Raw genomic sequence first — 16,957 nt, forward strand, 5'->3', positions numbered from 1 at the left:
GAATCTGTCCCTCATTGGGAAGACTGTCACATAAATGAATAACACTGGGACATGTTCCTACTTAGGGTGGTCATATTTCATCATGACATTCGTGTTCTGGAGGAGCAGTTGTTGTATATTTTTGAACAGGGACTTCTTTTATTTCCTTTTTTTCAATAAATGTACATTTGCCCTGAAATCTGAACTGCCTGTTCATCTTCGAGATTAGTGCTCTGGTTGAGTGATGGGAAGCTTTTTTTGAATTAGATATTTTTATAAGCCCTGCCGTTTATAGTGTTGGCATTTGACAAAATATCATTCCCATCTCCTGCATTTAACTAACAAAAACAATCAACAATTATAGACCTGGCATAGAGCTGCTGGCAAAAGAATTCAGCTGGTCTATTAATTGGATGGCATTCCCAAGCAGCAATGTGTGCCCCAGATGCTCGTGCACTACAGGATGGGAAAACCATGATAATAACCACACTAATTACAAGCCACAGAGAATCTGTCCATAGTTGGCATTTCCTGTGTAACGTGCATTCACCCGCTTCATCCACCAGTCCTTCTAATGTAATGCGGTGTTGTTGTTTCCATGTTCGCCATGTAAGTAACTCAAGTCGGTTCTTTAGTTGATTCCATGTTGTTTGTACAGTGTGTCTTTTCTGTTTATCTGCCAATTTGTGTGTGTGTATGTGTCTCGTCACCATGTGCGTGGGTCAGTCACTAAGCACCGTAAGGCCCATCTGAAGAGGCTGGACCGGAGATGGACCCTGGGGGGAATGGTCAGCAGGCAGCAGAGCCGAGGTGATCAGAGACAGGGCGCCGAACTCCTCCTCCTCCTTTACTGCTCGTCCTTCTATTCTCTGAAGTCCCATTTTCCTGAACCCACTGTACCTTGTCCTGTCTTATCTTTCATACCTGATGCCTAATGTCTTGGTTTGTGTCGTATGCTGTCTTCTACGCCATCATGATCCACACCCAATAACCACTAACATCGTTATAAACCAGCTAGTTAACAGTAGAGATATGTCATTACAATGCTAAATTGTTTTTTACATCCACAATGGTGGCTTTCAGGAGTTACAGGTTTGACCTTTTGCTAGAAGATAAACATCGGAAAACATTGACCATCTTGTTGTTACTCAGTTTCTGCACTTGAATGCGGTAGTGTTGGAAAAGATTGTGTCATGTAAGCGGTTTATTTTAATTAACGGCTATGTGCAACTCCAAACTTTTCTGAATTACAGCTATAGAATCACAGCAATCTACAAGTTGGTAGGCCGCATTCAATATTTTGCTACTTTAGTTGGCTTTGTTATGAGCCAAATTAAACATGTACACAATACTGTATGTACTTTTCAAAAGAGCTAAAAAGCCAGACTATTTTAAAAAAAGCCAGACTATTTAAAGCCAGTTTATCAACTAGAGGTGTTTAGAGCAAGCAGGTCTACCGACGGATCAGGCTAATGAAGAATTGTATTCATCTGTTGGAGTAAGAGTGAAAGTGTTTGTGCTTGCAGTGAAAAGTGTTTGTGCTTGCACACATTACACTTGCCTCGAGACAGGTTTTTTTGACAAGGGATGCGGGTTGGATTGCTGACAGCGGAGTGAGGATAGGCTATTTGAGTCCAGCCCAAGGTTTGTGCTTGGCAACAGTGTCCACAGCGCGCATAAAAACGACCAGCCTCTGGAGTAAAAATAACTTTTTCAACTGCAGGAACTAAATCTTGCCTGTGGGGAAAAAAGCAGTAATAGCGCTGACTGCAGGAAAATTGTTTCTAAAAGTTATGCAGGCGATGCATGTTGTGGTTAACATAATATCTTATTCAGAGGTTCCCCCCACTGTAGGCCCCTGTAGGGAGTGCCCTACCAAGTCTTAAACAGAGAGACTGGAAGTCCCATAAGTCAGTGCAGGGGAAAACAAAGCATTCAGGAAGTGGCCTTTTCGGTTTTATTTACAAGGCCCTACATCGTCTTATTTCTTTGCAAGTAAAATATATTTTTACTGTATCCTTATTCAGTCCTTATAAATCCCTGATTGAGACTCAACAGGAGTTGAGGAAAGGAGAGAGTTATTAGATATCAGATAGGAATCCAGTCATTCCAGTCTTAGCATGCAAATAGGACATCTCCTCTCTACACCATTGGGCTGTGTTCCCTCCGCTTGTCTGTGTTTTACGGTGTGATGAGATGAGACCTCTGGTCTTTAATGACAGGAAGTACTCTGGCCTTTTGGGAAATTACAAATCAAGATGGCATCTCTGTTCTCTATCATCTGCTAAGTTTACAGAGGCTGACCGCTACCACACCATTAGTCCACTCTGTCATTAGAACTGTTTTCACCATTTCAAGAGATCAGTGTTTGAGTTTATTTTGTCCCATATTTACACTTAGTAATTAGCAATCATGACATAAAGGCAATGTAATTATCAGTTGCTGCAGGAAGACATTTACAGTATGAAGTGAGGGACATCATATTGTTAATTAGAGTTTCCCCGATTATTTAAAGCCTTTGATGGTAAAATGCTGGATATCTTTGTGGATCTGACAGAATCAATCACATCAGAACTGCACACAGAATTCTATGCTTCAAGCCAATATGCAGTATGTCTTTATTTACTTTCACTCACGCAGAGGTGTTTCTACAATCGTTACAGTTCCTCCTATAAAACGTTGACATATTTTTCATTTCTTTGAGTAATGTTTTGTTTTTGAAGCAGTATAGGACATTTGAAACTGACGTGAGACTCTGTGTTCCCACGTTCTCTCTGTGGCCCGACAGAGGAGAAGTATATGACGGTGCAGCCATACACCAGCGAGGGAAAGGATGAGATCGCCTTTGAGAAAGGAGTCATCGTGGAGGTCATCCAGAAGAACCTGGAGGGTTGGTGGTTCATCAGGTAAGGCCATGATTTGTGCTCCAACCACAATATAAACTGTTGCCTGTTTATACTGTCTCTCAATTATGGTTATTCTCACTCATGACCACCCCTTTCTCCCCTTTCCTTCCATTCTCTCTTCCTATCCCCAGGTACCAGGATAAGGAGGGCTGGGCCCCGGCCTCCTACCTGAAGAAGGTGATGGAGGACTTCTCTCCCCGTAGTAGTAATACGAAGACCCCTTTGACTGGCCCAGTGGAGATAATCAGCAACATCATGGAGATCAGCAACCTGCTGAACAAGAAGGCCCTGAGTGAGAAGGACGTGCAGACAGATGGCCAGCCAGAGGACAACCCCCTAACCACCCCCTCCCTGGTCAAGAGGCAGATCAGCCTGCCCATACCCTGCTCTAGCTCGGACTTCAGCCCTGGTGCCGCACTGGTGGATGTTAAGGGCAAAGTAGAACCAGTCTCTCCAGTCATAGCCCGCATCGCTCCTCACAGAATAGATATCGGTGAGTTGTCATTCAGAGACTGAATTGGAAGTTATAACGGTTTGTTAAACTAATACACTCACAAAATGTTATATCTATCAAATTTGGTTCTCTCTAGGCTCCCCAATCCTCAGACAAAAGCCACCTCCTCGCAGAGATGCAACTCTGGTCAGTATGAAACAAATCATAAATCCTCTATAGATGTAAAGTCCCCTAAATAGGGGGCGATCATAATTTTACTGTACAGAAAATTATGCCAATTTTGTACTCTCACTAAATATGATCATTTCTATTTTACAGTTATGAGGAAGGTGGAATCTTGTAGTTAGTCATTTATAATTTGATTGTTACTATATGAAAAACAGCGCCACCAACTGGTGATGGACTCCGAAAATGAAGGTGCCGGTTTAGATAAGGGACAATCACTCTTGGTACCCAGTTAGAGGCACAGTGACAATCAGGACATGGACTCAAGTTCAACCCTTTTATTGCCTCAGACACACACAGCTTTATGGTGTAGTTAAATGAATGGTATACTGAGAAATGCAAAAAAACGGGAAATATGTGTTAAAAGGTTTATGGCTAGGTGTAAATACTATGTAATAGCAGATGATGAGTAATAATGACATAAGCAGCAATATGGCATATTATACAGTAGCATAATGACAATAACAACTAGCAGCAATGGTTTAACACTAGTACAAACTAGGATGTATTAGCATAGCCTAACGTGAAATAGCATAGCATAAAACAATTAGCATGAGGGAGCAGGTAATAGTAACAGAGTAGCATAGCTTAGCAGTAATGGCAAATGACTAGCAGTACTAATCAAGCAATTAGCTTTAACCTCTTGGTGTAAGGGGGCGCTATTTTAATTTTTGGGTGAAAACGTTCCCGTTTTAAACAAGATATTTTGTCACGAAAAGATGCTCGACTATGCATATAATTATGCATATAATTGACAGCTTTGGAAAGAAAACACTCTGACGTTTCCAAAACTGCAAAGATATTGTCTGTGAGTGCCACAGAACTGATGTTCCAGGCGAAACCCAGATAAAAATCCAACCAGGAAGTGCCGCATTTTTTGAAATGGTGTCTCCCGCAGAAAATCTTGAGTAAAATACTGAGGTAGCCATTTTTCCAATCGCTTCTTATGAGAAACCAATTGCCTCGACAGATATATTATCGAATATATATGTTAAAAATACCTTGAGGATTGATCCTAAACAACGTTTGCTGTGTTTCTGTCGATATTATGGAGCTAATTTGGAAAAATGTTCGCCGTTGTAGTGGTAGCATTTTCCGGTCGATTTCTCAGCCAAGCATGATGAACAAACGGGAGCTATTTCGCCTACAAAAATAATATTTTGGGAAAAAAGGAACATTTGCTATCTAACTGGGAGTCTCCTGAGTGAAAACATCCAAAGTTCTTCAAAGGTAAATTATTTAATTTGGTTGCTTTTCTTATTTTCATGAAAATGTTGCCTGCTGCCAGCAGAGCCTAGCATAGCATTATGCCATGATAAACTTACACAAATGCTTGTCTAGCGTTGGCTGTAACGCATATTTTGAACATCTGAGATGACAGTGTGATTAACAAAAGGCTAAGCTTGTGTTTGAATATATTTCATTTGCGATTTTCATGAATAGAAAAGTTTCTAGGGGTATTTATGTCCGCTGCGTTATGCTAATTCATTTGAGGCTATGATTACGCTCCCGGATCCGGGATTGCTAGTAGCCTTAGCAATTAGCTAACAGTGGTAAACAGTGTATAATTGTCTTATGAAGTGCAAAGGTAATAACTATAAACCAGCAATAATAACTTATAAATAGCAGTAAACATGATATAAATTGTGCATAGAGTGCAATGATAATGGCTATAAACCCCAGCAACAATAGCAGCAGTAACAGTAAAATAACAGCCAGGCTGTTAGACAAACGCCATTTTAGGCCATAGAGGCCCATTCTAAGGGAATTTGCCCATAACCTCAACTAAACAAACAAGTGCAGGAGTTATTAGCGTGTTTTAACAACTACTATGTAAATGGTAGATTATTGGACACTCAACAAGAAGGTCTGACGCTCTTACACTTCAGTGTTGTGATGCCAAAATTCTAGCAAAATGTATAGCGCATAGAATTAAAAAGGTATTGTCGGATATGAATTCTAATCAGACAGGTTTTTTACATGGACGATAAATTAAGATACTGGAAACAATAGAACACTTTGAAAAATCTGGGAAACCAGGCCTGCTATTCATAGCTGACTTTGAAAAGGCTTTAGAGAAAGTACGACTGCAGTTTATATATAAATGCCTGGAACATTTCAATTTTGGAGAATCTCTTATATAATGGGTTAAAATCATGTATAATAACGCACGGTGTAAAACAGTATATAATTGTAAGGGGTGCGTAACTGGTGGAAGTGAAGTCAAACGCAGGAGAGCAGAACTTGGTAAATAGCCAGAGCCGTTTAATAAACATAACTACCGGCATTCAAAAAACAGCAAACACATGGACACCAAACCCGTATCGCACCAGTCACACAATGCAAACGTACTTACAATAAACAATTCCCAACAAGGACATGGGGGAAACAGAGGGAACATATACAACACGTAATTAGGGAATTGAAACCAGGTGTGAAAGTGTGTGAAAACAAGCTAAAACAAATGGAACATGAAAAATGGATCGGCGATGGCTAGAAGACCGGTTACGTCGACCGCCGAACACCGCCCGAACAAGGAGAGGAACCGACTTCGGCAGAAGTCGTGACAATAATGGCTACTTCTGAAAGTTTGAAACTGTTGAGGAGTAAAACAAGGTTGTCCACTATCGGCATATGTATTTATTATGGCCCTCGAAAGGTTAGCTATTAAAATCAGATCCAACAATAATATCAAGGGGTTAGAAATCCAGGGTTTAAAAACAAAAGTGTCATTGTACGCTGATCATTCATGGTTTCTTTTAAATCCACAATTTGGATCCCTCCACAGCCTCATAGAGGATTTAGATACGTTTTCTAACCTCTCTGGATTACAACCAAATTGTGATAAATGTACTAAATTATGTATTGGATAACTAAAAATACAACTTTTACATTACCGTGTAGTTTACCAATTAAATGGTCTAATGGTGAAGTAGACATGCTCGGTATACATATCCCCAAATAAATACATGATCTTCCTCCAATATATTTTAATAGAAAGTTAGCAAAAATAGATAATATCTTGCTACCATGGAAAGGAAAATGCCTGTCTATTTGTGGAAAAATCACCCTGATTAACTCTTTAGTCATATCCCAGTTTACCTATTTGCTTATGGTCTTACCTACACCTAGCGAACAGTTCAAATTAAATGGGCCTATTTATATAATGAATATGAATTCGGAGGGCAGAAATTATTAAATATTGAAACATTAGACTTTAAAGGCTTCAGTCAAACAAAAGTTATAATTAAATTCGAACTGGTTCTCTAGCAAATTAATAAAAATGTCTCACCCTATGTTCAAGAATGGCCTTTTTCCCTTTATTCAGATTACAACCTCGCACATTCAGTTATTTGAAAAGGAAATAATCTCCCAAATATCGACTATTTTTAAAACAAGTGTCACGTCCTGACCATAGAAAGCCTTTATGTTCTATGGTAGAGCATGACTAGGGGTTTAGTCTAGTTTATATTTTCTATGTGGGGTTTTGGTTTGTTTTTTCTATGTTGGTGTTTTGGTATGATTCCCAATTAGAGGCAGCTGGCTAGTTGTCTCTAATTGGGGATCATACTTAAGTAGCATTTTTTTCCACCTGTGTGTTATGGGATATTGTTTTGAGTTAGTGCACATAGCATCTCGTTAGTCACGGTTCATTGTTTGTTTCTTTATTTTTTTTGTTCTAAGTTTTCACTTTAATAAATGATGTGTAAACCATATCGCACTGCAGCTTGGTCCGACCATTATTACGACGAACGTGACAACAAGCCGTAGAAAGTTGGTTGCAATTTCAATTTAATCCACCAGAAAAAAACTGAACAAATAATACAACAAATCTTGTTGTTAAACTCAAATATAGTAATAGATAAAAGAAATTATAAAAAATGTGAAAAATGGTATAATCTTTGTCAATTATATCATAAATAGGACTGGTGGAGTTATGTCACACATGCAGCTAACTTAAATGTATGGAAATGTCTCCTCTACCCAAACTTAGGAAAGTGTAAGTGGGAAAAAGTAGGGAACTTGTCTGTCGGCCCTGCATTAAAGACCATAATTGGTTAAAGAAAATAGTGATAAATAAAAAAGTATACAAGTTTCATTTAATGACCAAATAATTTAAAGCTGTGCCATATAGATTGCAAAATAGTTGGGAAGAGATTTTCGACGTACGGATTCCATGGTACGTGTTTATGAACTGGTACACAAAACGACATCAGATTGAAATCTTAGAATTGTTCATTTTAAATTATCATACAAAATTATTGCAACCAGTAGAATGTTATATATATGGGGGATACAATCTTTCCAGCTCTGCAGATTTTGCTGCGAAGAGACAGAATCAACCATTTTTTACTGTCCATAATGTAGCTTGTTTTTGGTCATAGATGTAGGAATGGCTGAAGAATTGCAACATTTACCTGGAGCTAACTCTGCAGAGCAGATAGCACTACTGGGTGATCTGAAAAGTCATAGTCAATCGATCAATAATATAATACTTTTAGCAAAAGTGTATATTTTGTATTTACAATCTGTAAAAAATTATGAGAAAGGTTCAGAACTTTTGTGAAACATCAATGCACAGTTGAAAAAGAAATGGCAAACATGAATCCAATATGGATGGTGTTAAAAGATAGATGGGATGGGGTCGAATGGAGCTGAAGGTTGGGAATAATAACAACTAATAACAACAAGATAACTAATGTAAAAAATACTGTTTCCGTAAAACAAGTATAGGTTTAGAACTCTTGTGAAAGAAAAAGATGCAGATGTTGGTTTTATACATCTGTCAACTACTGGTGTGGCTGTAATAGGTGAATCCACTATTTGAAGGGGTGTCCACATACTTTTACATGGCTATTGCCGGAATTCGCTAATAACCTACAAACCACACAGAAGAACAATGTAAACGTTCTACCATTTAAATAACAATAATAAAATGTAAAGTATAAGTACAAAGTAATAGCCATTTAATAACCATTGTAAAAAGCTAATTACCCTCAACAACATTATGTACATGACCTGGTGGGTGAAGAGAATCACTTTACTCATCATCGACGCATTCACATGACACCAGGGAGGTTCAGAGTTTAGAATCCTTTGCAGAAAAGAGCCGATAGAAATGTCCAGTTGTGGTAGAGTAGCCTACCTCTTTCACTGGAAAAATGAAACTGACTTTTGATCCCGGGATGGGCCTGATTCTTATCCTTTTTTAAAACGTTTTTTTTGTGTGTTTAGCAGATGCTCTTATCCAGAGCGATTTACAGGAGCAATTAGGGTGAAGTGCCTTGCTCAAAGGCACATTGACATATTTTTCACCTTGTCGGCTCGGGGATTCGAACCAGCGACCTTTCGGTTACTGAACCAACGCTTTTAACCAGTAGGCAACTTACCGCCCTTACATCAGTTTCGGCCTAAAGTTCCTATTGGCTCATGGTCAAGGTGGGCCGGGTCAAGGGTCCCATGAAAGGTCAGAGGTGTGACCTGTAAACAGACACTTCACACCTCCAAGGCAGAGGGGGAGAGCATCCTTCCCACTGCAGCAGACTTTCAGTAAATGTAAGCAACTCTATACTCAGGGGGAGAGGATTTTTAACACTACGTATATTTAGAAAGCATTTGAGTCATTTCAAGGCCTATTCCTCAACTTTTGTTGACCTAGTCCTATTCCTATTGAGTCATTTCAAGACCTATCCTCAATTTCATATTTTAATATTTTGATCATATTTTTACTATGTACTTGTGCTTTTGTCCTAAAAAGTGAGTACATTAGGCAATTTATAAAAATATTTTCAAGAAAGATGAGATTGTAATCTTTCTTGCAGCATTACTAGTTACAGTGCCTTGCGAAAGTATTCACACCCCTTGAACTTTGCGACCTTTTGCCACGTTTCAGGCTTCAAACATAAAGATATAAAACTGTATTTTTTTAGTGAAGAATCAACAACAAGTGGGACCCATTCATGAAGTGGAACTACATTTATTGGATATTTCAAACTTTTTTAACAAATCAAAAACTGAAAAATTGGGCGTGCAAAATTATTCAGCCCCCTGAAGTTAATACTTTGTAGCGCCACCTTTTGCTGCGATTACAGCTGTAAGTCGCTTATGGTATGTCTCTATCAGTTTTGCACATCGAGAGACTGACATTTTTTCCCATTCCTCCTTGCAAAACAGCTCGAGCTCAGTGAGGTTGGATGGAGAGCATTTGTGAACAGCAGTTTTCAGTTTTTTCCACAGATTCTCGATTGGATTCAGGTCTGGACTTTGACTTGGCCATTCTAACACCTGGATATGTTTATTTTTGAACCATTCCATTGTAGATTTTGCTTTATGTTTTGGATCATTGTCTTGTTGGAAGACAAATCTCCGTCCCAGTCTCAGGTCTTTTGCAGACTCCATCAGGTTTTCTTCCAGAATGGTCCTGTATTTGGCTCCATCTATCTTCCCATCAATTTTAACCATCTTCCCTGTCCCTGCTGAAGAAAAGCAGGCCCAAACCATGATGCTGCCACCACCATGTTTGACAGTGGGGATGGTGTGTTCAGCTGTGTTGCTTTTACGCCAAACATAACGTTTTGCATTGTTGCCAAAAAGTTCAATTTTGGTTTCATCTGACCAGAGCACCTTCTTCCACATGTTTGGTGTGTCTCCCAGGTGGCTTGTGGCAAACTTTAAACAACACTTTTCATGGATATCTTTAAGAAATGGCTTTCTTCTTGCCACTCTTCCATAAAGGCCAGATTTGTGCAATATACGACTGATTGTTGTCCTATGGACAGAGTCTCCCACCTCAGCTGTAGATCTCCGCAGTTCCTCCAGAGTGATCATGGGCCTCTTGGCTGCATCTCTGATCAGTCTTCTCCTTGTATGAGCTGAAAGTTTAGAGGGACGGCCAGATCTTGGTAGATTTGCAGTGGTCTGATACTCCTTCCATTTCAATATTATCGCTTGCACAGTGCTCCTTGGGATGTTTAAAGCTTGGGAAATCTTTTTGTATCCAAATCCGGCTTTAAACTTCTTCACAACAGTATCTCGGACCTGCCTGGTGTGTTCCTTGTTCTTCATGATGCTCTCTGCGCTTTTAACGGACCTCTGAGACTATCACAGTGCAGGTGCATTTATACGGAGACTTGATTACAGGTGGATTGTATTTATCATCATTAGTCATTTAGGTCAACATTGGATCATTCAGAGATCCTCACTGAACTTCTGGAGAGAGTTTGCTGCACTGAAAGTAAAGGGGCTGAATAATTTTGCACGCCCAATTTTTCAGTTTTTGATTTGTTAAAAAAGTTTGAAATATCCAATAAATGTCGTTCCACTTCATGATTGTGTCCCACTTGTTGTTGATTCTTCACAAAAAAATACAGTTTTATATCTTTATGTTTGAAGCCTGAAATGTGGCAAAAGGTCGCAAAGTTCAAGGGGGCCGAATACTTTCACAAGGCACTGTATAGTTCATTGCCTTTTAATGATAAATAATTACTTGAGGGTATGTCTATTTAGGGGGAAATCGACATCTAACAGGATCGTTATTTAAATTGGAAGTTGAACTCTATGGCCAATTATTATTGTTTCCTTTTAACAGTATCAGCTGTGCAATACACATAATGCTGTAACATTTTTTCCACTCAGGGATTAAATTTACCCTCGCCACCAGAGCCCCCTACTGTCGAAGCAGAGTACTACACCATTGCAGAGTTCCAGTCCGTCATTTCAGATGGCATCAGTTTTAATGGAGGGCAGAAAGCAGATGTAAGCTTCTTTTATGTATATTTTGGAGTGCATGCATGTCCAATGTGTTATTGTTTTTGACCTTGTTCAGGTAAATTACTGAAATTAACAGATACTGCATGTAGTTGATGAGGCCTATTCTTACCCATGCATTCTTTCTGTTCTGTCTTGTAGGTGATCGAGAAGAACTCTGGTGGCTGGTGGTATATCCAGATTGGTGAGAAAGAGGGCTGGGCTCCCTGCTCCTACATCGACAAACGAAAGAAGCCCAACCTAAACCGCAGAACCAGCACTCTGAGCCGGCCCAAAGTCCCGCCCCCAGCCCCGCCCGTCAAGAAGCAGGACTCTGAGGAGACTGTCCCTACCAGCAGTCCTGGTTCCGAGGCTCAAGAGTCCCCTGCATCTCCCGGAAGGCCTGTGTACGAGGAGCCAGAATATGATATTCCTGCCATTGGGTTTGATCTGGAGTCAGAGTTTGAGTTCCTCAGAACAGATGGGTCCTCAGCGGATGGGAAGAACGAGGATAGCTCCTCAGAGAAGAGCTCTCACCTTTCCTCCAAGCCATCTCCGTCCTCTTCTCTCCATAGCGCCTCCTTCAAGATGGGCGAGTCGTCCGAGGACGTGGGGCAGGAAGTGGAGGAGCCTGAGGGAGAGGAGTGTATCTATGAGAATGACTGCTTCATGCCTTTCATAGAGATGCCTTATACACAATCCAGTGGCGACTCAGACTTCCTGAAGATTAGTGCCCCGTTGGAGACTAGCAAAGCTGAAAACTCTTACTCCATGTTTGGGGCAAGGAGAAAAGGGAAGACGATCCAGCTGAACGGCAGCCAGTCCCTGTCTCAAACGAAAGCAGAGGCCGGGGCATCCAGCTCCAAACCTGCCTCTACAGAGTCCAACCCAGATCTCTCCAAGCAGTCCAGGCCCAAGAAGGACAAAGAGGAGCACAAGATGGGCTCCACCAAGTCCTCCACCAAACCTAAGCCATTGGTCAGGCCTAAGCCCCAGCTAGCCAAGGCCTCCAGTGCAGAGAAAATGGACATCGGCAGCCTCCGGAGACAACTTAGGCCGACAGGCCAGCTGAAGAAGGGCTCCAGAGGAGAAGACTTTGAAACAGCCTCTGTCATCTCCTCTGAGGACTCTGTGTCCTCCCACAGCACCTCAGACATCTCCTCCATCTATTCTAAAGGCAGCCGGGGAGACTCAGACGAGGGCTGCAGTCTCTACCGCACCACAGAGGCCTATGAGAAGGTCCAGGACTCAGAGATGAGCTTCCCTCCCGGGGTGGAAGTGGAGGTGCTGGAGAAGCAGGAGAGCGGCTGGTGGTACGTCCGCTTGGGCGACACTGAGGGCTGGGCTCCAACCTACTACCTGGAGCCTGTCAGGCAGCTAGACGACAAAGCTGGGTCAGAGTCCGATGGCACACCTACCAGACTGGGCAGCCTGAGCAAGTCCAACAGCCTGGAGAAGAATGAGCAGAGAGTCCAGGCCCTGAACAACATCAACCAGAGCCTAAAGAGGAGCATACCACCCATCCCCTCCAAGCCCTTTGGCCTGTACAATGGCTCGCAGAAGAATGTTTTGAAACAGCAGCAGGTGGTCAGGCCTCAGTCTGTCTTCATCTCCAAGCCAATCATCGACGGGCCAAACCCAGTAGGCTCCCTTAGGAGGGGTGAGTCACTCAACTCCACTGACCACCCACGCTCTAGTCCCACCTTGCGCCGCAATGCTTCCTTTGGTACTACCCCGCGGTGCCCAGTGCCGAATGGTAACATGGCAAACCGGAACAGACCCGGCACGGGAAGCTCCGAATCACTGGGCCGGGGGACTCAGAGGTACGGTCTACCTATTTCCACGGTGAAACCCAAAACCCACGTCATCCACAACAACCTCCGTGAGGTGTATGTCTCCATAGCGGATTACCATGGTGATGAGGAGACCATGGGGTTCCCCGAAGGAACGACTCTGGAGGTTCTGGAGAGGAACCCTAATGGGTGGTGGTACTGCCAGATCCTGGACGGAGGTCGACCTCGAAAAGGCTGGGTCCCCTCAAATTACCTGGAAAGGAAGAGCTAGTGACACACTAATATTCAGTGCATGTGCAATCAGGTCAGAGACCATGGAAGACAGTGGAAATGGAAATGGAAAGACACTGTTTTTTTACAGTGTAAAGATGGAAATCAGAAGAGACCATTTACAGTAGGGTGGCCAACCAATCCTGCATATAATTACTTGACATTTTATTATTCTAATCTGAAGTGACAAAGAAAATACTTCAAAGTATACTTTTTTGACAGGATTTTATCTATTCACAGACAGCCGGGGGTTGGAACAAATACCTTTGGCATTAAAATCAGCAAAAGGTCAATCAAATATATATAATAATAATTAAATAATTAAACAAAGTGGTCGATTTGATGAAATGTGCTTTTTAATCCAAAATGGAAGAATAATCTTTGGAGCTTTGGACAGCTTTGGCTGATCATGGTGAGATTTTGTGATATGATAACATTACTTAATGATCTCCAATGGGCTACAAATTATTCACTTCTAATGATATTTGATCATTTAATGTTTTTTTATGATTTCTTCTTTAAAGGTCCAACGCAGACATTTTATCTCAATATCAAATCATTTCTGGGTAAAAATTAAGTAGCTTACTGTGATTGTTTTCAATTAAAATAGTCAAAAATAAACAAAAATAGCAAATAGCAATTGATTTATTAACTAATTTACTCAAATAGCATTAACTCTAAAAGGGCATTATTTTTTAAATTTTCACAGAATTATTCCAACATTATAGAGTGTAAATATATATACAGTGCATTTGCAAAGTATTCAGACCCCTTCCCCTTTTCCACATTTTGTTACGTTACAGCCTTATTCTAAAATGGAGGAAGTCCTCAGCAATCTACACACAATACCCCATTACGACAAAGCAAAAACAGGTTTTTAAAAACGTGTTTACATAAGAATTCAGACACTATGCTATGAGAATTGAAATTAAGCTCACGTGCATCCTGTTTCCATTGATCAACCTTGAGATGTTTCTACAACTTGATTGGAGTCCCTTGATTGGAGAAACTTCCAGAAGGACAACCATCTCTGCAGCACTCTACCAATCAGGCCTTTATGGTAGAGTGGCCAGACGGAAGCCACTTCTCAGTAAAAGGCACATGACAGCCCGCTTGAAATTTGACAAAATGCACCTCGATGTCTCTCAGACCATGAGAAACAAGATTCTCTGGTCTGATGAAACCAAGATTGAACTCTTTGGCCTGAATGCCTAGCGAAGCATAATGTCTGTAGGAAACCTGGGACCATCCCTACGGTGAAGCATGGGGGTGGAAGCAGCATGCTGTGAGGTTGTTTTTCAGTGGCAGGGACTGGGGGACTAGTCAGGATTGAGGGAAAGATGAACAGAGAAAAGTACAGAGAGATCCTTGATAAAATCCTGCTCCAGAGCGCTCAGGACCTCAGACTGGGATTAAGGTTCACCTTCCAACAGGACAACGACCAAAAGTACACAGCCAAAACAACGCAGGAGTGGCTTCGGGACAAATCTCTGAATGTCCTTGAGTGGTCCAGCCAGAGCCTGGACTTGAACGAAATCGAACATCTCTGGAGAGACCTGAAAATAGCTGTGCAGCAACACTCCCCTTCATACCGGACAGAGTTTAAGAGGATCTGCAGGGAAGAATGGAAGAAACTCCCCAAATACAGGTGTGCCAAGCTTGTAGCTTCATACACAAGAAGAATCAAGGCTGTACCCTGCCAAAAGGTTTTCAACAAAGTACTGACTAAAGGATCTGAATACTTATGGAAATGTAATATTTCAGTTTTTTATTTTTTATTTGCAAAAATATCTTAAAACCTTTTTTTGCTTTGTCACTATGGGGTATAATTTGTAGATTGACGAGGATTTTTTTATTTTTAGAATAAGGCTATAATGCAACGACATGTTGAAAAAGTCAAGGGGTCTGAATACTTTCCGAATGCATTGTATATATAACACAGAAAAATGTAGTTTTTGGCTGCACTGGACCTTTAAAGCTTTTTGCATGTTTAAAATGTTTTGTTTAAGTAAACATTTATCTTGAAATGCTTTGTATGTTGTATTTAAAAGGTCTGTTGCTACACCTTCTCATATGTTAAATGTCATCTGCAGAATGTCTTGTGCATGTTTTTAAGTCACTTTGTTATGAAGCTCAATGTATATTTCATGTAGTATTGTTTCATATGGCGTTGTGTGTATGGCATCTTGTTGTAGAGCTTTGTGAATGTGTTCTATCAGTTCATTACAGCATGTAAGTCATTTGAAACCTCTTAAAAGCTACAGTCTGAGATTTGAAAAACAAAAATAAACAAAACTGTGTCCCTGCCACTTGTTTTGGGTGCAGCTGAGGGATAGGGCTAGGACAATTTTGGTGTATGACAAAGACAGACAGTTGTGCTGAAGGCATTTATAAGAATTTTCTTCCAGATTCAATGGGTAAATATGAAGAATTGAACAGAACCATTAAACAGCTTCCCAAGTTGCTGACTGTAGCTTTAATGTAATTCTTTATCAATGTTTCATGATTTTCTTGATGACACTCTACCTAATGTCTTATACGTAAAGTATGTATCATTCGCCACCTTAGAAGTGTATTTCTGCTCTGGTCTTGTGACAAAATAAGTCAGCCTACTGTATATTTGAAGGAGTGGTAAATCTAAAAAAAAAATTGCTCTTCAGAATCGTCTTCTTCTAGTAAGTACATTTTAATTAACTACCTTTTAAGGTGTTTGCTAGGTTGTAAAAAAAAATACAAATAAATGATGAGCTGCTTATGCACTTCCATTATTCCATTTCATTTACCAGAGGATTAAATATTTGACTTGAATATTGGAATTGAGGCTTTGCATTTGCTTTCAAAACCAAACCTCAGCGATGTGTTGAATAGCAATTCTAATTCCAATAACTTAAATTGTGATCTTCTCCGAGAGGGAACAAATCAATTACATTTAAAATCCTTTATTTATACCACAAGGGGCTTGCAGGCAGCAGCGCAAATGCATAAAACAATGACCCACCTGGTGCTACTCATAACTCATATCGGGAAAGACTTGATACTATTGCCCCTTTGAAAAGGAGGCACATACAGTATTTAAAAAGGTGTACTCTTAATAATGCTGTGTAGTATAAATGTTTATGTTTGAACATATATTCTAGCTACATAACTTTTTAAATAAAGTATTTCAAGGAATTAATTCCCTATTTTGAACTAACATCTAGTTACATTGAGTTAATCTTTCCCTGTTTTACATAAAATGGAATAGAACTGATTTATCAATGGATAGGTCACATTACATACTTTCTTGTCCAAGCACAACATTCTCAATTTATTTTAATGAAGCTGGCCCTCTTATGGCTGATGTTCAAGATCTTCAGTGTGCATTTTGTTTAAAGATGTCATTATTTTACAGAATGAATTATGATTATTTTAATTTCTTCATCTTGTATGTTTCAAGGTATGAGACACCTTGGGGGTAATGCAAACTAAAGTGCCTCAAACCTTAATGCATCATACTATTCAAAGCAGTGAAGAAAAGAGATGCAACAGATTGAGTGGCTGTCTTCATTTTAGGTAATGAGGCTGTTATGATTCTCAGTAGTTAA

The 16,957-nt window shown here is 40.3% G+C and overlaps 1 protein-coding gene across 2 annotated transcripts in view; it reads left to right on the forward strand.

Moving 5' to 3' along the window:
• LOC110502474 (SH3 and PX domain-containing protein 2A) overlaps positions 1 to 16,126 on the forward strand; it is a 100,007-nt gene extending 83,881 nt beyond the window's left edge. Inside the window, exons 9-14 of one of the 2 annotated variants that reach the window (XM_036959992.2) lie at positions 706 to 789; positions 2,768 to 2,885; positions 3,017 to 3,378; positions 3,476 to 3,525; positions 11,200 to 11,319; positions 11,473 to 16,126. In XM_036959992.2, coding sequence (XP_036815887.2) covers positions 706 to 789; positions 2,768 to 2,885; positions 3,017 to 3,378; positions 3,476 to 3,525; positions 11,200 to 11,319; positions 11,473 to 13,374 — 2,636 coding nt within the window. In that variant the 3' untranslated portion in view covers positions 13,375 to 16,126. The remainder of the gene's footprint in view (positions 1 to 705; positions 790 to 2,767; positions 2,886 to 3,016; positions 3,379 to 3,475; positions 3,526 to 11,199; positions 11,320 to 11,472) is intronic. The other variant, XM_036959993.2, reaches the window with a different exon arrangement.
• Positions 16,127 to 16,957: the final 831 nt, after the last annotated feature.

Source organism: Oncorhynchus mykiss, chromosome 23 (genome assembly GCF_057628025.1).
Source record: "Oncorhynchus mykiss isolate SJ-2025 chromosome 23, ASM5762802v1, whole genome shotgun sequence".
Lineage (NCBI taxonomy): Eukaryota > Metazoa > Chordata > Actinopteri > Salmoniformes > Salmonidae > Oncorhynchus > Oncorhynchus mykiss.